Source organism: Stegodyphus dumicola, chromosome 12, assembly GCF_044657685.1.
Source record: "Stegodyphus dumicola isolate Sdum_Otavi_A_Nest chromosome 12, ASM4465768v1".
NCBI classification, from domain to species: domain Eukaryota; kingdom Metazoa; phylum Arthropoda; class Arachnida; order Araneae; family Eresidae; genus Stegodyphus; species Stegodyphus dumicola.
The window spans coordinates 117,759,018-117,783,559 of NC_140779.1; the positions used below are offsets into that span (position 1 = coordinate 117,759,018).

The 24,542-nt window shown below is 33.3% G+C and overlaps 1 protein-coding gene across 3 annotated transcripts in view; it reads left to right on the forward strand.

Annotated features, from left to right (window-relative positions):
• The first annotated feature begins 5,112 nt into the window (after positions 1-5,112).
• The window catches only part of LOC118200861 (ecto-NOX disulfide-thiol exchanger 2-like), a 113,001-nt gene continuing 93,571 nt past the window's right edge, over positions 5,113-24,542 (forward strand). For all 3 annotated transcript variants that reach the window (XM_085806887.1, XM_085806888.1, XM_085806886.1), the window contains exon 1: positions 5,113-7,419. In XM_085806887.1, coding sequence (XP_085663013.1) covers positions 5,329-7,233 — 1,905 coding nt within the window. In that variant the 5' untranslated portion in view covers positions 5,113-5,328 and the 3' untranslated portion in view covers positions 7,234-7,419. The remainder of the gene's footprint in view (positions 7,420-24,542) is intronic.

The following is a 24,542-nucleotide window of genomic DNA, read 5'->3' on the forward strand; positions in this document are numbered from 1 at the left end:
ATTCAAATACTAAATGGAATATGCATTAATTCTACATAGATAAATTTTTCTAATATATTTCGCTGGGAATGTCTGGCCGCAAAATCGTGATTATATATACCCTTATTTTAAGGTTATCACATATCTGATGGTTTGACTTTTACCTCAAAACACAAAGAATCCACAAACTTCAATAAAATTAATAACTTTATTTCAAATAAATATATGCAGCAACGAGAAGATGCGCTTTTGACAGCAACTCGTTTCAACAATCGAAAATTTTTCTAAACATAAGAAATTTGTCGCTTAAATTAATTTTTCATTAAACAAAAAAAAAAAAAAAAAGAATTGCGTATTATTAAAAATATTTTCTTGATAATTCAGATTCTGAAAAAAAAAAAAAGGGAACATTGTTATAAAAAACAAAGAAAAAGTAACATTTCATTCAAAGGGTGCCAACTTTGGCGCATGCACTTTTCAACAGAAAAATATTTGAAGCATGTTATGGATAATGGTTTATTTGATTATGGCAAGGTACTCGAGGGTTATTTACCTAAGGTGAAGGATGCCTTTGTTGAAGGACTGCCTAACGGAAATTGGCTTGAATACATGTTACACATATGGAAAACTAAAAAAAAAAAAAAAATCCTCGCAGCCAGCCCGTTTGCCGGGATTCGAACCCCCGGATAGAACCACCACTTATTCCGTTAGACTCCCCTCGGCCGCTGGCGGGCTGTCCAATAAAGGAAAAGCTCAAAATTTCGTATTAGAGGAAAAATGGTAGCATATAATATGAAGTTATTGCCATTTCAGTAATGTGAAGCGATTTCAAGAATGTTTAATTATTTTATTTAGCTTATGGCAAACTATACGAGGGCTATCTCTTAACATACTGGTAGTTTGACCTGCATTCCAACCCCCGTGAACAGGCTGATTGCATGGGCGTTTTTATGGTTTTAACTCTATGTAGTACGAGATTTTTTCCTTTAGAAAACCTGTCACGAAAGCATACCTCCCCTTAGGCAGATCGCCTTCACGCGCTTAATAATCTAACAAGCCAAACCAAACACAACCCGCGCGAGGACTCGTAGTCAAGGGACGCCATCATGAAAAGCTAACTGAAATTGGCTCATATTCACATTAAACATGGGCAGCAAATTTCGCGAAAACTGGTATACAGGCAATCCATTCGACAGGATTTGAAACCGCTTCAAACTATTAGTATTCAACGATTTTACTGCTATCTCGTTGGCGGCCTTTTGTAGTATCTAGGAAAGGTTTCAAGGAATACGTGTTTTTCTCCTTTAATTTTAAAACATTGTGGATTTAAAATCTTAATAATAAAATTTTTAAAACAAATATATCTAGAAATTCCTTCGGCGTATTGATTTATTCCATTTAATTGAAGTTTTCGAGTAAAATATCTTCCTTTCAACATTCATAAATTTTTTATATGTCAGTTCGCCATTTCTAGGGAACACAGAGCCACACGCATATTCACAAAGCCTACAGACAATTTCGCTACTGGCTGCTCTCATTGGAGGAAACATCTGCTTGACGGTCATATTTGGAATGGCGAGTTATCGCCCTGTAGGCGTGGTAATTAACGCCAAACAAACGGAAACAGCGTTTATTTCATTCAATATTTTTTTAAGTTTATAAATGAAAGCTTAGAGGAATTGTGTGGAATATATCTTAAATAACCTACTGATCTTATTAATAGTTTATTTGTATTTGAATTTAAACTTTTAAAAGTACGTAATTGTTTTACAAGAAAAGGTGTTTATATCGAGACAGCATATGCACTTTTTCGTTATTTCACTTAGGAAGAGTCTGTTGTGTAAATTTTCATAGCGCATTAATTTATACAAATAAAGAAATATTAAAAAATTAACCAAATGAAAACATTCAGTAAACATTTAAGGGTGTCGGATACCTATTCTTTTTACGAGTAAGTATAACTAAAATTATATTTTATTCCATTATGCGCTATATCTATTGAAACGCTTTTCGGGATCTTGGATCGTAATCTTGCTTTACTGGTACCTACTACAAAGAGTACAAACCAGTATATAAAAATAAGAAAAATTAACATTAACAAAAATAGAGAAACTGAAGGCGTTTAATTTTTAACGCCGTACCCGAAGGCGAAAAGACAAATAATGACAAAGTCATTCAATAAAGTTAAAATAAAAATAAATCCGCATAGAGCAGAGTTTATGAAAGCTACGAGCGGGGATAGAACCGACGACCTAGAAGTCTGTGAATTATTCTCCCGCTCGTTACCACTGGGCTGCGGTTTCTCCGGTGGGTTATGCTCACTTTTTGGTACACGACGCTCAGATACAAATTGTAAAGACGATGAACCAAAAGTCGCCAAGCACTAGATTCTGTAACCCTATCTCTTTTAACCAATCGGAACAAACAGCAGCAGAAACGGTCTGTAGGCTTTGTGAATAAGCGAGCCACACATACGAGACAAAACTCAGGCATGCTGAAAGCACAGTTTTAACATTTCAGAATGTAAAAAGAATATACCATTATAATAACGCGCATTTGAAATACGAGTGCAAATAAGAAAGCTGGTTGCTACATTTTATATTTTTTCCTGACGAATCAGAAATTGTAATCAACTTTTAATACAAAAATAAAATATTTGATTGTATAACATATGATTTATTAAAAAGGGCGTCTTCCGTTACAATTCTTATTTTTTCCTGTTTCTACTAAAATTTGGCAATGTACTATAACAATGTCTGATCCTGTTTGACTTTCATTTGTATAAGGTACCACAAGGCAAACAGTTGTAAAAAGATTTATCTTCATTCGCAAACTTTTAGTCGCCATACACATAATACATACCTGCTGTCTGACAATGATACTTCACTCTCAGGATTCTTCCGTAAAGTGTTCTTTTCAAACAGACTTCACATCCTATCAAGACCTTTAAGTCGACTGACAGCCACCTGCAAAAAGGTAGGGGAAGGAAGACGAGATCGCATCGTCTAAACACGTCTTAAGCAATCTTTGCGAAATTTGGGCTTCGTGTATACACGTCTTAAACATTTTTCGAGCGATTTTAAATTCGTGTAAAGACATCTAAAGCATTTTTAAAGGAAACTCTGAAAACGTTTAAACACGTCTTAAGCAGTTAAAGGGTTAAATCGATTTTCTTTCGTAACTTCCATTGGAGTTTCATTTTCTGTTACTTTTCCAGTTTTCTTAGGTGTAATCCATTCTTATTCCTTGCTCTCTGTTCTGCTTTCAGTTATCCTTTCTGGACAGAATTTTCTAGTGAATGATTCCACATCCACATCACCCTTAGCTCTTTCATGAAAGTAATTGCAAATAGCGTCAAATCCAAATTTCGCGATTTAGTTCCGGATTTCTTTTTGAGAACATGTCTTGAATTTTGGAGTGTCCTTCGCTTTCTCCATTGATGAAATTTCTGGCGCCTGTTCGTCAGTATCTTCTCCTTCGTGTGTTTGTCTCTCTTTTATCCTTGCAAGGCCTAACATCTTTCTTCCTACTTGGTTGTCCGCTTTCTGTGTCTGACATAGTTTTCGCCTTTTTCGCTTTACTTCTCTTGTCTTTTGCCATAAGAATAAAATCCTCTTTTTTCAATGGATAAATCATGTTAGATTTAAACAAACTCTCGCTTCGGTAGCCTTCTTTATCAGAACTATCGAGTGGTGTCTTGTAAAAGGACATTTTGATTACCCGAAGGTGACTATTCAATCCAAGGTAAAATCACCGACCGCCTACGGAACTGGGTCAGTATCCAAATATCTTAAGTGTAACCTCAGCACAACCTACTAGCTCGGAGTCACAGCTCAGAATCAGAATGATGAATGTCGGGCTTCTCTGTGTCTAAGATCAAAGTGTAACATAAAAAATCCGCCCTTTTTTATATATACTTTAAAAGAAAATGCGTTCCTTCTTTATATATATATATATATATATATATATATATATATATAAGAAAAGGAACTCATTTTCCTTTCTAATCTTTTGAAAGTCGCCAACGCTTAAGAAATGATAAACAAAGCCAAGGTAGTAACCCGCCTTTGGAAAAAAAAAAAAAAAAAAAGAAAAAAAGATTTGCTACAACACTTAGGCAGTTTGCGTACGTAGAATCCATTCTTCTCGATTGGGTTTAAATGATGGACCCGACAACTCAGTGCGCAAGCGTGGTCAATGTTGGTGCGAATAGCATCGGCCGTCAACTTTTGGCGGACTGACGATGTCTGACTTTTGAAGTCAGCTTGGATTGGCCGAGGGTAGTGGCGTCCTCTCGGATGGCCTCTGGAGGTAGGTGTGCTTAACTTTACAAGAGATGCTCACCAGGTTTGGGAGCCAATTCCTCTGGTGTAATATTGTGTTTCCATTTGCTGTCGCGTCTGAAGGCGGAAGTAAACAGATTGCTTGCTATTACATGTTTAGACTTACCCTCTTTGTCTGTTTGATTTAATTCTTACTTTTCTGTCTTAACTTTAGTTCCCTAACTAGATTTAATTTGTTATATAACTGGACCGCCATCCTCCCCCCCTCTCTTTGACTTTGCCGCTTTTTCAACTAGCTCAAGCACACTTATAGATTTAAAAGCGCCTCACTCCTGCTAACAGGTTTTTCACCTTCGATTTTTCCTCTGATGAGAAACAAATGTTCAGGAGTACTCAATTACTGGAACGAATCATCGCCCCTTCTTTAAAACTTTTTCATTTAGATTAGGTTACTTTTTTCAATACCTCTCTAAATATAAAACATTACATTTACAACAGCGCATTTAGGCCTTCACTATGAGGTCACATGGATAATAGGTCACATGGATTTCTCCATTTTTTTAACACTGTTTGTTGCACTTTAGAATACATTCATGGTTAGGTTATTTCCCGCTTCTATTTCTTCATCTCTATTTTCTTAGGCCCGTAAATATTTTTTCTTTATATATATATATATATATATATATATATATAGTCTCGGTCTTATTTTTCTCCCTTTTTTACCTGCATTCAAAAATTTTTTGTATCAAATTCTACGAAATTTTCTTTTTCGCACCTAGGCTTGATTTTTCGCATTATGGGCAGAAAGACTTAGTGGGTGCAACACCTTCGAGAAGATTATCTGTGAACAACGACTTTCGCAGTGATGGGAAAGATAATATGTCGTTATTTTCTGATCTATAATGTGCAGTTCCTTTTATATTTTCTATTTGGTATTCAGCACTGTTGCTAATGAATCATTTTCTGATTGTTGGTTTTAGAATTTTTGATTTCATCCCTTTTTTAAGTGATTGTGTAATAACTTTTTGTGTACACGTTTGTTATTGAAAGTTTTGTAACGTTAGCAATGGAGGAGAATATATTTAAAGGGAGATCGCCAGTTAAATATGATGGGCCGAATAATGCTCAGTGCGCACAGAATCAAGGTAAAGAAAACCATCCCATTGTTAATCAAAATCGATTTGAACATATATTGGGCCGACAGATACTACCTTTTCAGTTGTACGGTGATAGAGCTCCCAGCAATGACGACAGTCATGGTGCTTGTATGTCTCTTTTGCTTGGACCTGGCATGGCCCAAAGTAGTTTAAATTTCAGCCGTACAGAGGTACGTTTTAATATGGCATCCAGTATGGAGACTTTTGGTTTGAGTTCTGGTTTTGCAGGTATGCAAGTTGATATGTTTAGGGAGGTTAGAAAGGAAAATGTTCATCGGAATAATGGGACAAATAGGCTAGAAAAGGTGAGTTCTGCAAAGTCTACTATTTCATTATCTAAAAGTACTTTATATCCACCTCATCCATTTGAAAAATTACCAGCTGTAAGAAATAAACCTACTGGTTGTAAAACTGTTTATGTTGGAGGTTTGCCTAACTGTGTCACAGAAGAAATCATCAAAGAGGTATTTGAGCGCTGTGGTGAAATTCTTATGTTGCATATGGGCAAAAAGAACTCATGCAGTATTAGATTTGCTAGTGAGGCATATGTTGAAAATGCTGTTTCATTATCAGGCTATAGGATGAAAATTGAAAATAAAGATGATGATGCTTATGTGGGAAAATTATCTGTTGATTATGGTGATGAATATGAGTTTAAATGTCAACAGAGAGCATTCCAAATGGAAGTTTTTCACAGAGACCATTTGAATATGAATAAATCTGAGTTATTAACACCACAGTCTGTAGTTCCATATTCAGAACGGAAAGCAGTTCATTTAATAGAGAAGTTACATTCTGAGAATACATTTAAGCAAGCAGTTGTTACATTAGTTACTTGGTTAGAAAAAGGTGAATGTAATAAAAAAAATTCTAGTATTTTTTTCTCATTGATACAGAGTGTTAATGGACATATAAAAAAGTTGATAAATGAGAAGGGAAAATATGAGGATAGGGTAAAAACTGAAGGCATACTTAAGCAACAGATGCAAGCTGATGTACTATTTTTAAATGAATGTGAAAAAGTTTTCAATGCAGCCTCTCTGCAGAAAGTTTGGGATCAGTTTACTAAAGCTCAGAGGAAACACATTAAGCATTGGAAAAAGCTGTTAGAAGTAGAGAAGTGTGCTCTTGTTGAAGCACTATTGCAGAATCGTATAGAAGATGAAATGGATTTGAGTGATGATGAGAACTTTACTAAGGAATCTCAAGCCAATTCAACAGAAGGTAGTAAGTATAAGAATACTGAAGAAATTAAAAAACTGCGTGAAGAAAATCATTCACTTCGTTGCCAGCTAGAAGCTTCACAAAATGAATTAGGGCTTCTACAGTCTAAAAGTAGGCAAGAAAAGGATATGTTGGAAAACCATCTGAAAGTTATGAGAGAAGCTATTCAAGGCCAGCAAAAAGAAATCCTTCATTTGAATGAAAAGCTTAATAAAGAAGAAATTGAACTACAGGCTTTGAAATCAAGATATAATAATTTGAACAGCAATGATAATCTTGGAGGTGGTGAAGTAAACGTTTATAATCAGCCTAAGACTCACAACATAGAATGTGGGGCGGGTTCTAGTTCAGATTTAACTCAAATGGAGGTTCATTTAATTACATTAATATCCGTTTTTTTATATGTACGTCCTTTTGGTGCTAGTAGTGAAAATATATGTTATTATTTGCGTCGTTTTTATCCAACTGTTATTGTTGAAGATGTTGAAAATTTGATGAAGCGTTTTCCATCCATTTATAAAGAGTCATTTGTTGGTATTGGTGCAAGTTTGGCAAGGAAGTGGTTTTTCAGTTTTAGTCCTTTATTTTGATTTTTGGCTTGCTATCCAATCTTTCTTAGTTAATTTTTCCATTTACAAATGAAGAAAATTCTTATAATTATTACAACTATTTTTTCTCCCACTTTAAATTGTGCATTGTGAAATTTTTATTTGCATTCAGAATGAGAACATATTAATTTTGGAATCATGAGTACAAGAGGATTCTGTTAAAACAAGGTAAGTTTTTATTCCTTTCGTTAAATTTCTGTTGATACCAGTGGTTTAATTAGAGGGGCTGATTCAGCACTTTTTTTAAACTGGCACTTTTTGTTCTTGCTATGCTCTCCGTACTCCATTGAAACATTTGTATAAAGTATGAATATCAAATAAATTATAATCTTAGTTACATAAATAAAAAAAATTCCACAATAACAGAGAAATACTTTTATTTCTGTTACTGTTTGGGAAGAGGTTCTAAAGTACTGTCTGCAGAATAAAATTCCAGATATTGTAATACTACTGTGAATTTTCCATATCATTGCTATAAGCATTCTTGTGAAAGTAGTATTTCTAAATACAAATTGATTAAGAAGCAGCTAAAACTGAAGACTGAGTACCTTGTATTTGAGAAACCTTATAATTATCTGCATTGGATCCTAGCAGAGCCCACACCCTTGGCGCACCTGCTTATATGGCGCGTATCAATGTATACATGGACGAAGTCAAGAGAGTTTACAGTGCCAAGTTTGTGCAATTCTGGGATGTTTTTTCAAGTGAAAATAGATCGATGTGTACATGAATACTGAGTTTCTGCAATTCCTTGTATTATCTGCTTTGGTACACACCGGGAGAGTGACAAAAGCTCTGATTACTCCACTGGTTGATACTAATATTGGTGAATTTATTCAGTACGTGAGATCTTTCTTCATGTTCTGATGACAGGTGAGTTCTTTTTTAAAGGAAATATAGTTTTACTGTTGCTGCTTACTGCTCTTAATATTTTTTCTTATGTCATTTTGTAAGCGTATTGTATAGCTGTATTAAAGGGGATTTCACAGAATAATCTAGGGCTAAATTTATGTTTTTCTGTATATAATAGTAAATTAATATGCATATTTATTTGCATAATTCCCTTTGTTTATTTTCCTATTGCGTATTGTACATGTTTTAGAAATTTCTAATTCATAATAACAATGTAGAATGTATGCATATGTTAACGTATGTTACTAGTAAAGTGAATATTACTGAAATTACATATAGCATTGTTCTAACATAGGTATTTTGACATAAAATTGGATTTATTTTCTGAAATAACATATCATTTTTTTTTTTCATATTTCGATTCTGTGACTCAAATTTTTGGTAAGAAATTTAAAAATTTATCTTGGCACATATTTTTTTAGTTTACGCCAAGAATAATTCACTCTGCGAACTTCTTAATTAATAGCAACCTATTTTCCTTTAATTTTTTTATTGCACAAGCCGGAAAAAAGATTGTTCAAACGGTTAATCTTTGGATTATAGTAACTTTGCGATTTTTTGGCAAAAATTTGGCGACCAACCCTGCTACAGCAAACTGCTAGTTTTTCGGATGCCATTTTGTTTTCACGAAGTAAATGAACGTTTTTTTTTTTTGGAACAGCTTTAGTATTGGTCCTTTTGGCGATTCTTTTATTTGGCGACAAACTTCGGTCGCCAAGGTAGACCCGGTTTTGAAGATCGGAAAAAAATGGCGGATTGTCAACAAAACCCGATCTAGACTAAATAACAATCCTAAAAAATAAGCTCTTAATCAGAATAAACAGTCTTTCTCTAATTTTCAATATTTCTAGTACTGCTATGATAAATTCTTGAAACACTACTGTAAATGAATTTATGACAATTATTATGTTATGAGTAATGAAATTTACAAAATGTTAATATTTTTAATTACAGAATATAATGGGGTTTTCTTCCAGAGAGGATCCGTTGGCGCTTCGGCAGAGGATCCGTTGGCGGCGAAGCGTATTTACTCGCCAAGCTCGTCAACGGCTAATCGGCCATGAGTTTAGCGGTGTACAGTTACGTTACAAGATATTTAAAAAGGTTAACTGTAATCCAAACCGTAAACTGAAAATCGTTAATAGCATATAGATCCCCTAACTCCATATTCCCTGTCTGGCTTGCAATATGCCATTTCCTGTTTGTAATGAAAAACAGCCTGTTAACGAATTTCCGCGAAATGCGTTGATCGTAATTGACTGTTCATTAGCTATTTTGGTGATACATACATGTCTTCTCCATTTAAAACAGAACCAGATCATATTTGCAGATCACAGCAAATAATGAGTCTTTCATGGCAAAGTATCAATTTGTTGAAAAATAACTTAGTGAAATTCATATCTTTCTTTAAATATGCTTTAAGAATATAAAATTAGAAAATATTCCTGTTTTTAACAGTGCAGTTTCTTGGGAAATTGTCAAAACACAAGAAAAACAAAAAGGCACTTTTACTACTTGTACCTTCATTACATAATTTCAAAATGCTTCCCAAAGTATGAGTGAAAATAAATTCTCATCATATAAATGAAATAAACAATGTTTTCATTGAAATATAAACTATTGCAACTGTTTGACTAGGTAAAAAATAAAGTTTGTATAGGAATAAATTATATTCTGCTCTGACTTACTTATGCATGCATAAATAAGTGTGTGCTTATGTGTGCATGTGACATAAAATAAAAACTAACATATCCACTATTTTTATTAACAATCATGCTTACCTCAGAAACAGTAAGGGCAGAATTTAACTTTTTTGCATGTAACTCTAACAAGCATACTATGATTCATTACTTTCCAACTGATGTTCTGTGACTGAATTCTGGTAGTTTGATTTAGGTCCTAATCTAAAAAAAGACAGCTAATTGCATGGGTGTTTTCACGGTGCTTCAATATGTTACAGGAATGCAAAGCCAAAAATCTCTTATAAAGTTCTCCTCAAAGGCACACCTTCTCTTACGCAGATATTTTTTGCATGCTTTGACATAATTAAAACACACCAAACCAAACGGATACATGCCACCAGCAATTTTAAACTCAAAATATTCCTTAACTTACCCTCAAACCCTAACCTGATTTCGGTTGTTATTGGAGAGCTATGCTGAGTGATCAATGAATAAGAAAAAAATTTCATTGAAAAATCATGTAGGAAAAGTTTTGTATAAATTATCATGTAAGTGTGATATTGCATATATTTATTATATGATTACTTAATTTTTTTGTTATTAATTATTTTTATTTTTTTCTTATTACGTGCTCCGCCCTTAGGCACTCCACGGAAAGGGAGGGATGCCCTGTAGAGGTCTTTTTAAGGGAAACTGGCTCGTATCCATGTTACACATGGGGAAATCACAAAAACGCGCATGCAGCCAGCCCGTTCGCCGGGACTTGAACCCAGGATCGAACTACCAGTGTTCAGCAGCTTTTACCGCTCGGCCGCTGGTGGGCTCATTAATTATTATTAATAATATATTTAGGCACAGTATTTCTTTTAAATTCATCTTCTGATTTTAAATCTATTTTGAATTTTCAAATCATAATTTTATCAAATAAGTTACAGAAAATGTAGTCACAATCTCACTCTATCAAATCCGAAAGTTGAGTTCAAGGATGGACAAACTATGGCCAGTGAACAGCTACCTGTTTAAAGCTTCTATATAGATATATATTATTCTATTCAGCAAATTATCAAAATATATTTAGGATTTTACTATGCAATACATAATGTATATTGTAAATATATATTCATTTTTGTTTTGGCCATACAATGTATACTGTATTTGTATAAATAAAACGTAAAGGAATATCACGTGATTTGCGCATAACATGAGTTCACATAGATATCTGTTATCTCACTTCATCGACATGTATACTGTGCTCATCGACTTTGTTACATCATGAACACAGATAAGTATAACAAGATTTAGATCTCCCACTGAAAATTCCCCAGAAAGCGAGAATTACTGATAATGTAACGAAATGAAGAAAGGTAATCTTTTTTGTTTTGAATGTGGAAATTTTAACTATTTTCAAGTGGTCTGTTTAAATTTCCATTGAACATTAAACCTGTGCTTGATGTAACCATGAGGCTTGGGAATAGTATTCAATCTTGTTGATGTACCCACAGGGAATTACGAGATTTACTTAAGCCCTTAAAATCTGAATACTTGCATGTGCTGTATTACACAAAACAAAAGTAAGATGGCTTAGTGCAAGATGTGTTTTCGAGAAAGTTTGGCAACTGCTTAACGAAATTGTGCCATTCTTCAATGAGAAACATTGTTCTGTAAAGTGTGAAATTTTAAAATATATAGCATCAATTAATTTAGAAAGCAATCACAAAAAATCAGAGTCATATTTGCAAATTTTCACAGGACTAGTAAGTGATTAGTCACAGGATTTAATTTATATTGATACAGCATGGTTTTCAACTTAGCATTTTTCACATTTCTTTGTCATATGAACAATTTAAATGTCAAAATGCAATAGTTATGAAGATAGCCTGAAAAAGAAACCTGCATTTTGAGTCTGATTTTGAGTTTAAACACAGATTTCAATGCAATTCAAATGTAACTAGAAATTTTCAGCATGCCTTGCAATATAAACTATGAAGCCGTGAGACCACATTTGCAACTTGAAGTAATTTAGTTACAGTCTAACAATCACTTGAAGCAGTTGTTTCTCAGTGTTCCAAAATTACAGTTGTTCAAATCATTATATAACTACATATACATGGAAATAACAAAAAGTAGTAAAATTTATCACAGATCTGCACACGTTGGTTGACTCTTTTCTTTTGACGATATTCTTAGCATATGCTAAGAACATGATGCTGTTACAAAATGCTGGTTATCTCCAAAATAGATAACTTATTTATTTTGATAATTTCAAAATATTTTTCTATTCAACTACATAGAGATAATCAAATGAAGAAAATTCCCAAAGCCTGTGGAAACTATCCAACATTACAAAAAAAATCATAAAACAACAGTCTCCTATTCAACTTATATAAACAAAGTAATTGTTCAACTTTACACAATCCTAAACAAGTCTTTTAACTGAAGACTAACTTTATATCTCTGGTCAGTGCAAAGTTTTGTAAATGCGTATATTACAAATATTTTCAATAACACATTAAAAGCACTTAAAAATAAATAGCAATGTCTCCGTAAAATAATGAAACAAACATGAATGCCAAAGTGAAGACTAGATGTCATGCCATAGTCATTTGAAATAAATTGTATTGACACACATTTCACTTTGGAAAGAAGAAAGTCCATCTCTAAAAAGATGTTTGGAAACTTATAAGAAATGATCAGCAAATTTACCTTAAAATGGACGTAAATCAATGCTGTATACATTACTGCATTTTAGAATATCCAAAATGAGAATGAGAAAAGCAATATTTTCATTGATTTTTAGGAAATAGCATATGCTGTTGACAAATTCATATGTAAACTAGGATAATTCTAGTTCCAGGATATCGCTGAAATTATTTCTCCTTAAAACAGATGTGGGAAAAAACCAGCACTTGCAGCATTCTAGACCTTTCATCAGGCCTGATGAAATTAAACGCAGCAACATCATTTTCTTCTGAATGATGCATTCAGGTGTATGAGAAAGGCATTTAGTGCATTTAATTACGGCAAAGCACACTAGGGCTATCTGCCTAAGGGGAGGGATGCCTTTCGTGCAGGACTTTCTAAGGGAAACTGGCTCGTATGCACGTTACACATGGGGAAAACCATGAAAACACCCATGCAGCCAACCCGTTGGCGGGATTCGAACCTCGGACCGAACTACCAGTGTTCAGCGACTTTACCGCTCGGCCGCTGGTGGCCGTATGAGAAAGGCAGATGAAACACTTCTCAGAATGTTGTATCATAAATGAGTCGTAAATGCTTTGCTTATATTATGCCAAGCAGTAATAGCTTTAGGGGCCATGACAGTGTGATGGCCCAAGATACTGAGTACTGAAGATTCAAACTAGGGTCAAACTACCAGTATCCAGCAACTGTATTGCTGAACTGCTTGTGAACTTGAACAAAAGTATGAATATCTTGTTAGTGAAACCCATAACGTAAGAAAAACGGCACACTTGATAAAATGTTCAAGATTAATGGTCGATTTTGTTATGAATCCCATGGTTCTGACATGTTTTAAATATACTCCTTCCACATGGATAGAAGCTGAATGATCATTGTCCTGCTTACTACAGATATAATCTTTCAATGTATAATATGAAGGAAAGTTTAGGTTATTCGAATATGGCAAAGCATACCAGTTGTTGACCTGAAGAAGGATGCCTTTATGAACATTCTAAGGGAAACTGGCTTGTATTTGCATTACATATGAGGAAAACTAGAAAAATCAACCATGCAGCCAGCCCTTTAACCATGATATGAACACAGATCAAACTAGCAGTATTCAATGGTCTTAAGCACTAGTAGGAAAAATCTAAAAAAATGCTTGCAATATCATGCAATCGGAAATTCACTAAATGTTGCACAGCAGGATTACTTTTTCAAGTGTCGAGGATGAGAATACTTAATTTTGTTTTGTTTATATAGGTATTTGGTCATGGTATTATTCATTACATATATTCTCTGTTGTTCATACAGATACTAATATTTTAGTACATTTAAAAGTGTCTTTTTCATTAAGTGCTTTGCTTGTCAATATTCCCAAAATTGTGTTTCATATGTTAAGTGCTACTGTACATATAATAGATTAATGGATTCATTACAGAATAATACATTTCAAATATCCATTTTATGCAAGCAATTTTCAAAGTTATTTTTTGAATTTACTTGCTGATAGCTTAAAATATTTTATTTTGAAACAACTGCCTTTTTCACAATAAACTGGACATTGCCAAGAATCTTCAATAATATTCAAATCCTTTAGAGTAGCATTGTAAATAAAACTATAAGAACATTATACATTTTGTTATCCTTCAAAAGTCAAACTTTGATTAATTACTCAAAGCAGTGGTTTACTAACTTTGATGACCAATAAAAAATCTTTAAAAAAAATTGTTTTTTAAATCTCATCTCAGAGAACCAATAATACTTTTTTTTATTCATTATTACTTCTTTATTTCATTCTAATCATCTATCATATATAAACACCTAGCATCTTCTGAAAGGTAATTGCTAAGATACATTAAAAATATGTCAAATTTTTAAGCATGAAAAGTGATGTAATTCCTATTATTTTAGATAAAAATAAGAGTAATAAAAATAAAAACTTTAGTTAATTATTTAAAACCTTATATTATTGCGGCCCACGTTAATCATGTTTTAGGACTCGGGTACCCTATGGTTCTGAGTGTTTAGTCTTTTAATTATTAAGAACACAGTCATACTACTCTAAACAGGCGTGTTACCAATTATCAATGAGCCCCCCGCCCCCCTCCGCCGCAATTTCACCTGCTCATCCGGTAGTGATGCACCACCAGCCAGCGGCAAAACGGAGCACGCACAGAACATACGAGAACTGATTCGTTGTCTAAGCGTTTGAAGAATCAGGTTGCTACCTACGACCATCAGATTCGCCGGGTTACCAACTTTGAACTGTTATCGCCAATTTTGGCGATGTTTACATTTAACGGATCCTCTGCGGAAGTGCTTCCATATAATGTATTAAACATTAATATTTTAAGTAGTTAGTTTATATTAATATTTTATTATATTAGTACTTAGCTAATATTTTTAATTTACAAAAGGTTAATTTTTATATTTATGAATAATGAAATTTACAAAAGGTTAATAAAAGCATTTCAAACTAGTATATGGTTACTTTAGTTTCTTAGATTCTGTTATTAAAAGAAAATAAAAAAATATTTCAAAGTGAAGGAAATCAAATTCAATTATAATGGGCAAGTTTTGTACCAGTGTTAGAAATATTTTTTATGATTAAATAATGTAAATGGTAAATATTAAGAAGTGTGTATTTTTTAATCCCTCAATTTATTACAAGTAATTTATGATTATAATTTAGAAGCTAAAATTAAATTATCATAATGAGTAAATTTTGTACCAATGGTAATAATACAACAATCATCGTAAATGATGATTTCTGTGAAAAATTCGAACAGTCATTGGAATCCTCTAGTGGTGGAGTGATAGCCACTGAACAGTGGTAGTTCAGGCTGGCTATATGGGAGTTTTAGTAGTTTTCCATAGATGTAATGTGAATCTGAGCCAGTTTCTCTTAAAAAGTACTTTATGAAGGCATCCTTTTTCTGCTAGCCAGCATATGTATTTATTTTCTATTCATAATTCTCTCTTATTTTCTTATTTCTTAATTCTAAATCTTACTTCTGAAGAGAAGAAGTGTTGCATCTATAGGTAAAAAAATATGGTCAATATGTTTGCAAAATCCTGTCAGTTTTGGAAAGCATTTAAATAAACTAAATAATTTGTATGTGATGCAAACAAAAATGCATTACACTATTTCATGTATTGAATAATTAATCAGGGAACAAAGTGTATTGTAATGTTCATTTATTTTGTAACCAGAGTTATTTTATGCTTGGGATCTTTACTGTCAATTTCCTCCATCCGTTTTCTCACCAGAATCCAAATGAAGTTTTTATTTTGTAAAACAAAGTGTGTTTTGCCTTTTGAGGCCACATTAATAGGTTGCTAGATAAGAAAAGATTTATAGTCTTCAGCCTTGCATTATAATTGCTGATAGTTGAATTCCATGCCAGTTAAGTTTTTAACCAACTTTGCATTAAATTGATTTGTGCAGCCTTTGGGCTACAAATTTATTTGAATTTAAATTTTACATTTGAACTTAATTGTTATCATAAGTTATCTTGCCACAAGTGGTTGACTTAGTTGTAAGCACAAAGTGTGCCTTCTGTTCTGTACATCTAAACTTTATAATAGAATAAAAGTATATCTTAATAAGAATATATCTAAACTTTATGATAATAGCATTTAAAGACATTGAAATCAGTATCTAAGTTCTTGCCATGTAGTCAAATTTTTATATATAAATTGTACTCTTACTTTTATTATAGAGTTTTTATTACAAAAAATTCAGATTTCTGTTAGATAAAATGTTTAAGTAATGTAGAAAATTTGCATAAAATTTAAAATAAAAAGTCGACTGTTATGTCAACATACTATTAATAAAAGTAATAATACTCAGTGAAGGTTATTCACATACAGCTGTTAGGTTGTAAGATTTACAAAATTTGAGAACTCTAAATTATAAGCAATATATTTCATAATCTAAGCAACATTATATTTTTTATAGTCAGACAAATTATGAAAATGTTATAAAAGCAATAATGAAACCTGATTTTGGTCCTGATTTGAACCTATGAATTCATGCAATTACACATCCTTATAGTTCTAATATGAGGTAAATAAGTATTTTTAGACCATGGTAATTTTGATCTCCTTAGCAAAGGAAACACCAAGAGTTTACCTCATGCTACTGAAAATGTTTTTTTTTTTTCCCTTGGGGGGGGGTGGAGTTTATAATAATATGCAGAGTTGACATAAAAAAATGTCAAGACTCATGTGATGTAATATTAAAAGCACCAGTTTTAACTATCAAAAATTTGGCTTTTTAAAAAATATTTTAAATGTTGTGCTTTCCTAACACAAAAGTAACTTTAAGAAAAACACACAATTTATCCCTCCTGCCATCAAAGCTCTGATACCTATCGAATTCGTTAAAGTTACGTGGACAGAAATGGCGGCATGTTTGAAGCTCAGTATTTAGGGTTACCAGGGTTATCATAATTTTCACATTTATTGCTACAAAATGTCGCCAAACAAATTTCTCGCCAAAAAGGACTAATACTAAAGCTGTGCCTTTTTTTTTACTCAACATTTTTTTCCAACAATCTGCTAGCCGAATTACGCTTATGCTAGAACTTTTATGGAACAAAAGTGCTTAATCGTGATAAAGATTAGATGCGAAATTGGGAGAAAGTGCAGAATTGCAAACTGCTCGCCGCGTTTTTAAGAATTGCACATACACGCTATCCATGTACACGTCGACCTATTTTCACTTAAAAAAACATCCCAGAATTGCACAAAAATGGCATTGCACACACTCTTGACTTTATCCATTTACACTGTTAAAGTCCTAGCTAGTAACATTTATCGCCTTACCAAAATGTCGCCAAACTACCTGTTACCATATTCCAAAGATTAGCCAACCAAATTTCAAAACATGCCAATATGTAAATTCATGTATATCTTAGGAAATTTTGCATTAAAAATCTCTCCTCCTTTTGCTGGTCTGCTTAGTAATACATCTATTTCAAGATGATGGTAAAAATTTTATAGGTTATGATACAAATTTTTTTTCGCAAAAGTTATACAAATTATTTAAAAATACAAATTTAAATAATAAATCCTTAAAAATGAGTGAATTTTATTTAGAATGAACCTAAATTTCGAAATTTGAAAGGAAGAAACAAATTTAATTAAAAAAAGAGACATTAATGAATATATACCAAATTTAATTAACATGGAAGATCTAAAATTTTGAGAGCAAATTTTTAAAAATTACTTGTGCGATTTTTACAAAACTTGGTACTTTGGCATAATTTGAGTCGTAGAATTGAAATATGGAAAAAATTTGGTATGTTATTTCAGAAAAAGTCTGATTTTTGTGTCAAAATACCCATGTTAGAACAAAGTTATATATATAAATCTAATATATATCCTAAGTTGTACTTTTGAGACGGGGAAAACGGCAGTTAAATTTCGATAACCGGTTCAGTAGAACGGGAGACATAGAGCTGTTCCTTTTTTTTTGGGGGGGGCTAGTGCAGGGTGTATGTGTACTTTTGAATATGTTATGATTTTATTCAAGCCGTGGGTACTGTAGACTGCATAAATTTTCCCCTTTGGTTTTCAAAAGGTAAAATTAATGAATAAAGATGGAATATGCATGAGTAAATATGGCATGTGTAATATGTATATATATATAATTTCTTATTAAAAGTACTTATTAAAATTGCTGCTACACAAATCCAAAATAACAAGTCAATGAATTCCGCAAACTCTGTATTCACGTACACATCGACCTATTTTCACTTAAAAAAAATCAGAGAATTGCACAAACTAGGCAGTGCGCATTCCCTTGATTTGTCCATGTACACATGGATCTATATTCACTTAACAAGTCAAAGGAGCAGCCAACAAAAAATATATAATCTCAGTAAACTACATTATAAATCAAGCAATGAAATAACATAAAAAAGGAAATTCATCTTTGCACTACACAAAGGAAATATCCACTTACCATATTTACAAATTTAAGAGTCTTCAGTCAAACAAAATTCTGTAACAGCATCCAAAAACTTTCTAAAATTATCTGAACTAGAATCTGTATACTGTTGTCACCACATAAATTCACAAAAATAAAAGTAAAAAATATCCCCCCGTAGTGCCGATATCGTCCGACTTTCCACCATACGCATTTCCTTCCTACGAACAGGACACTTAATAATGGCTACTAAGTAAACCTTCATATACACACCAGTCAATTGATGTTTTTTCTTTCCCTTTCATTCTAAATTGTACAGAACTTCAAATTAATCTTACCACATTCAGCCATTTTACCGTGTAAACCACAAAATAACGTACTTATCGAAAATCTGACACACACTTTCCATATCATTTCCCATGATTCAAATTGACTGCAGTCATGCAACTAATTACATCATAATAGGGTTTCCATAACATTTAACTACTCAGGTTACGATAAATGAAACAACAACTTAGCGATAATCCAAGGGGCACCTGTAAATCTGCTCTAAACGACCAGAGCTTAGCATTTTAAGATTGCATTTACAGTCCTATTTCTTGGAATGTGATGGCTCACAGTTGTTTTCAGTAAATGGTGCCTTTTGGTTCATAGTTAATTTTGTTGAGACTGCAGATTTTTTTAACTTATTTTATCATTTTTAGTAAATATGAAGAACTGTTATCCATTCTGATTATCCCCACCCCCATTAAAAGTTGCCAACCCACTGGCAACTTAGTAAATTGACAAAAAAATGCTTGTTTTGGCTATCTTGACAGTTTATAGGTACCAATCTATTTATAAATAATAATAAAAAAGCATTTTATGAGTAATAAGATGTTTAGTGAGAAAAGCACAGCTTTATATAGCCAATATTTACATTTTTACAGCCGGTGGAATGACATTTAAATACAAATAATGTAATCCACATGTACTTAAGCATATGTATTATACCCACATGCATGAGTTGATCATTATTTGAAAATACTCTATTCTATCAAATGTTGAAAATCGGATATACTCGTAAAGTACTGAAACAATTGTAAATAAATATTATAAATAACTTATTAGTACAAATATTTGGTTTGTTTCAGAAACAAAACCAGTTAAATATGTATACATACACTATGTACACTATAATGTTAAAAATGACTTATTTACTGAACGTAGTCTTTATAACTGTTGCTAATGCTCAAGATTTTAATTTCTGCCTTCACTACTGTCATGGATAGTGTGTCCATGACACTAGTATATGTTTTTGTATAACTGGTATATGTTTTTGACAGTGATGCTTTTTGTTCTTAAATTCGACAAAGGTAAGATGTGGGGAGAATCAATAATATAAAAAATTTTCGGTTAAAATTTACTCTACGGTACTTCTTGGCTAATCGTCTCTTTATTGATGCCAAGATAGGCATGGTGCCGATCCTTCCACCCTTCTACACAAAACCAAAACAAGAAGTTAAAGACTTACACAAACTCGGTGTTCATGTACACATCGACCTAGTTTAATTTAAAAAAAAAAAAAAAAAAAAAAACAGAGAATTGCCCAAACTAGGCATCGTGCACTGCCTTAACTTTGTCCTTGTACACATTGACCTATTTTAACTTAAACAAAATCACGAAGCTAAAGCAAACCATCATGTTAACCAGAAAAAAATTTGCTGCTGTCGTAACACACACAAACAAATAATCAAAAATACACATTTCCTAACATAAAAACATTAAACAACAAATCTTTTAACAGAAATTAACACACAAAGACAAATAAATAAATTAAACATAAATTTTTTAACATACCTTGTTTTTTTCATGTGCATGCGTTCACAATTTCCACCACCATCTCCTCCATCCTCCATGTAAGCAATTCAGTTAAATTTTTCGTCGCTTCAGCTCATTAATGGTCACTTGGTTAATGGTGGATAAAAACAAGGTGTGGCTATTAATTTCCAGGATTGCTCTAATAACACCAGAACAGATGATGTGTAAAGCGTAACCTTTTAATATGTTTCGAAGTAATCCCCATCTTTCGTACACTTCTGTGCTCGGCTGTATAAGTTGTGGAAACAATTCAAGTCCTCTTTCGGAAGGCTCTTCAGTGTCTACGTCACGTTCTTCTTGATGTCCTTCAGTATCCACAAGGCATATTCTTTTGATCAAAGTTTTTAGTTTGGGAAACAAAAAGAAGTCTGTGGGGGCCAAACCAAGAGAGTGTGGCGGATGATGCAACTCCATGACCTAATGCCTGGCGAATAACCTCTTCACTGGGAACGCAATGTGGGGGTGGGCGTTGTCATGCAACGTGACATCATTATTGATGAGCCTTCTGAAAGAGGACTTTAAAATTCGTTTTCACAACTTATACAGGTGAGCACAGAAGTGTATTACGACAGATGGGGATTACTTCGAAACATATTAACCTGCGAGCACACGCACCGATCCGACGAACACGAGAACATGCGCCGGGTATGTCATACCCAAATAAAAAGTTTGTAATTAAAAATTTGCCGAATAAAATTAATCGGTTTTTAAAAGAAATTAAAATGTAAAACCAAGTTAATACTTCATTTTAGACAAAATATGAAAGAATAAAGAGAGATAAAATTATTTACTTACAATATTTTGAACATTGTGTACAAAATGAGGTCATATGTTCCATACGTATACTTTTGCTACAATTTTCACAAATGAATCTAGTCTTTCTATCTTTTTTCTTGGGGCACTCTGCACACCTCTTGTAAGTAATTTTAGGTTTTTGGGGGGTGGTTCATTGTTAAAATGTTCATCCGTGGTCAGTGTTTGTGTAGAATCAGGAACTACAGCTGCTCGTCGTCGTTCATTTTGAACACTTGCATCCCTAAGGCTTTGAGAAAAGACGTCTGGTATGGTATTCCGTTGGTGGTTCCTTCTTTGATAGTAGAATTATTCTTGCATTAATGGCAGCCACATTTAACACTGAAAAGAAAATCACCATAGGCCATCGACGTGATACTCTTGCTGTAGAATATACGTAGCTGCCATCTCATCTACAACATCGACTGCTCCTTTTGTCATGTTATAGAATGTAATGATTTCAGGCCTTTTAGATTCTCCAGTAGATTCATCGATTTGATCGCCCGAGTGCATTGTGGATAACAGGATCACACTCTTATTTTTTTTCCGCACATAAGATACAAGTGTTGCTTCTTTCTGAAAACCGAAAATTGAAGAATATACTTCTCTTTTCTTTGCCAGAAACTCAGGTGGGATTTCTCTCTCATTTTTATGCATTGTACCTACTATCGTAATTTTCTTCTTTAGGAGATCTTGAGATAATTCATATCCCATATACCAATTATCAACTGTTAAATTTCGACCAGAGTTGTATAAGGGCCTTATTAAACGTTTGACAACTTCGCTTGCACCATTTTCAACTTGAAATGGCCATCTGGTTGTTTACCAGTATAAATTTCCATACTCCAGGTATAAAATACCCTTGCGTCTACAAGAGCAAATATTTTTATGCCATACTTTGCTGGCTTGTTGGGCATATTTTGTTTGAAGGAACAACGACCTCTGAATGATTCCAACTTCTCATCAATGGTCACATACTATCCTACAGTATAAGCCTTTTGGCAATTTGTGACAAAATTTCCAAAAAATTCTCTAATCGGAGCTAATTTATCAACGTCTCTTCTACTGGGACGATCTCTAATGTCATCAAAACGGAGGCATCGTAAAAGGAAGAGGAATCGGTTCACCGACATTGTTTCCCGAAATATGTCCATTCCCGTTCCGCTTGTTGCTCACAAATCTCTTACGTTCACATGGGATGATTTATAAACTCCACATAAATACAGCAATCCAATTAAAGCTTTGTTTGATTTTCAACTCATTTGTTGCTTTGGCATCCCGTTCACGAGTGAAATTTCTACGTACAATCAATATAAATATTTGTATTGTCGATTACATGTTTTAACATATCTTCATCGATAAGCAGTGATCAGGAATCTAAAGGTGTTGAGACGTCTTTAGAATACTTCGTATTTCTAGGGAGTTTACTTATAATATTTTTGGTGCCAATTCTAACATTAGTCCGGAATTTATTTTTGTTCCATTTTTTCCAACATAAAACTCATTGCTACATTGCAAAGTTTCATTTTCTGTTTCTGTATCTGAATCACTACTCTCTATGGATAAATCATGATTACTATGATATTCTTCGTCATCAACATCTTCATCGTCTTCACTAAATGAATCCTCATCAGAAGAAACTGTTTCAAGATTTCTCAATCTTTTCATCTCTTCATCGTAAAGAATATACAGCGCTATGCTTACAACTCAAGAAAAATCTATACTTGAAAAAAAAGCTTGCTATAAAAGCTTGAAAACGAGAAGTGCGAAGTGACTCGCTGAGAAACGCGAGTACACGCGTGGATATGACATGCCCAAACAATGCTGTTCCTAAAAAACCGTTACACCTGTCACCTCAGGAATTTCCCCCATTTAAGTATGTGACCTTGAATTCAGCTACACCAAGTTTCGTCCTTTTATGAAAGAATAAGTGAGAAATATACAAAAAGAAAAATGCCCATGGGTATGACTTACCCGTTGCGTGTGCTTGCGGGTTAAAAGGTTACGTTTTTCACATCATCTGTTCTGGTGTTATTAGAGAAGTCCTGGAAATTAATAGCCACACATTGGATGTATAATAGCGTCCAAGAAAGCCATAAATAATTTTTTTTTTTTTTTTCCCTTGGGCATTCTTGTGCCACACATATTCGGCCAAATAATAGTCCTTAAACCGTCCTTCGTTTTCCTTCTGGCTAAATCATATTTAACTGCATTCCATGTTCTTTCTATTTTATTAATGTCAGCACCTGTATCCGAATCCTTAAATTTCAGACTATGATTTACTGTTGTGTCCAAAGCCTTCATCTGAAAGGCAATTGTACACCTTCCAGCAGTCAGAAATTATAGTCATATATGGAAGAATATACATATTTATAACACTAAACAAACTTTCAGACCTTCAGGCATCATTTTCATAAAAAGCATTACACTCATGCAACTAAGCACAGCAACTGAAAAGAATGCTAAGAATAAAAAAACTCGGTCCTTACAGAAGGTTTACTATTACAAAAAAAAGTCAAAATCTCAATTTATCACAACACATTTGGTACTATTCGCACAGTTTTCCCTAAGGCTAGTTTCGCCAACATTATCAACATTAGGTTTACCGAAAAACCTATTTCACGCTGCGGGCTTCCAGATTTCACGAATACCACTTGGTGATTTTTTCACACACAAACCAAGGGGTACCGTATAGTAAAGATCAACCACTTTTTCTTTCATAAAATGCACCAATATTTTTCTTTATGGTGTTAATAGCTGGTGCTTTGAAATGACATGCATAAAATATTGGTAAAAATAACCTGATATCAGGAGTAACGGCACTTAACTGGAATAATTATTCGTATGAAATTGTTTGCTTTCTACTGGATTAAAATTAAGTCACATGATAAGTAGGGAAAATAAAATCGTACATGACAAAGTTGATTTCTTTAGTGAAAGAATGTTGCTGGATGAATGTTACTGAAGCAGCATTTTGTGAGTGGTATTTGTCATTAAACAAAAGAGTGCTTTTTAAAGTTGGTATAAAAAAAGTGCAAAATCTTTTAATGTGGCAGATAGTTCAATAATATTTACGAATTGGTGGAGAGGTTATTGAATTCAACAGGTAGCTCAAGCTGAATACACCAGGGGTGACTGGTGGGCAGATATAGCCAAAATTTCAGATTTGTGACCTGTAGAGGTTTCTTTCTTAAATTTTGTTTTAAAACAAATACGCCATCAAAAGGTTATATAAATTTAAAACTCTTAGATTCAATAACTTTCAGTGAAAGGTCAGACATCTTGTATGAACAGATGAGTTTGCACAGGCAAGATGTTTGACTTATCCAGAAAACTCCCCCCCCCCATTTGTGTTATAGAAAAAATTGATATTGTTTAAGTTTTGTGCTGAAATATGTAGGCTAAGGGAAGATGGAAAACAGAAA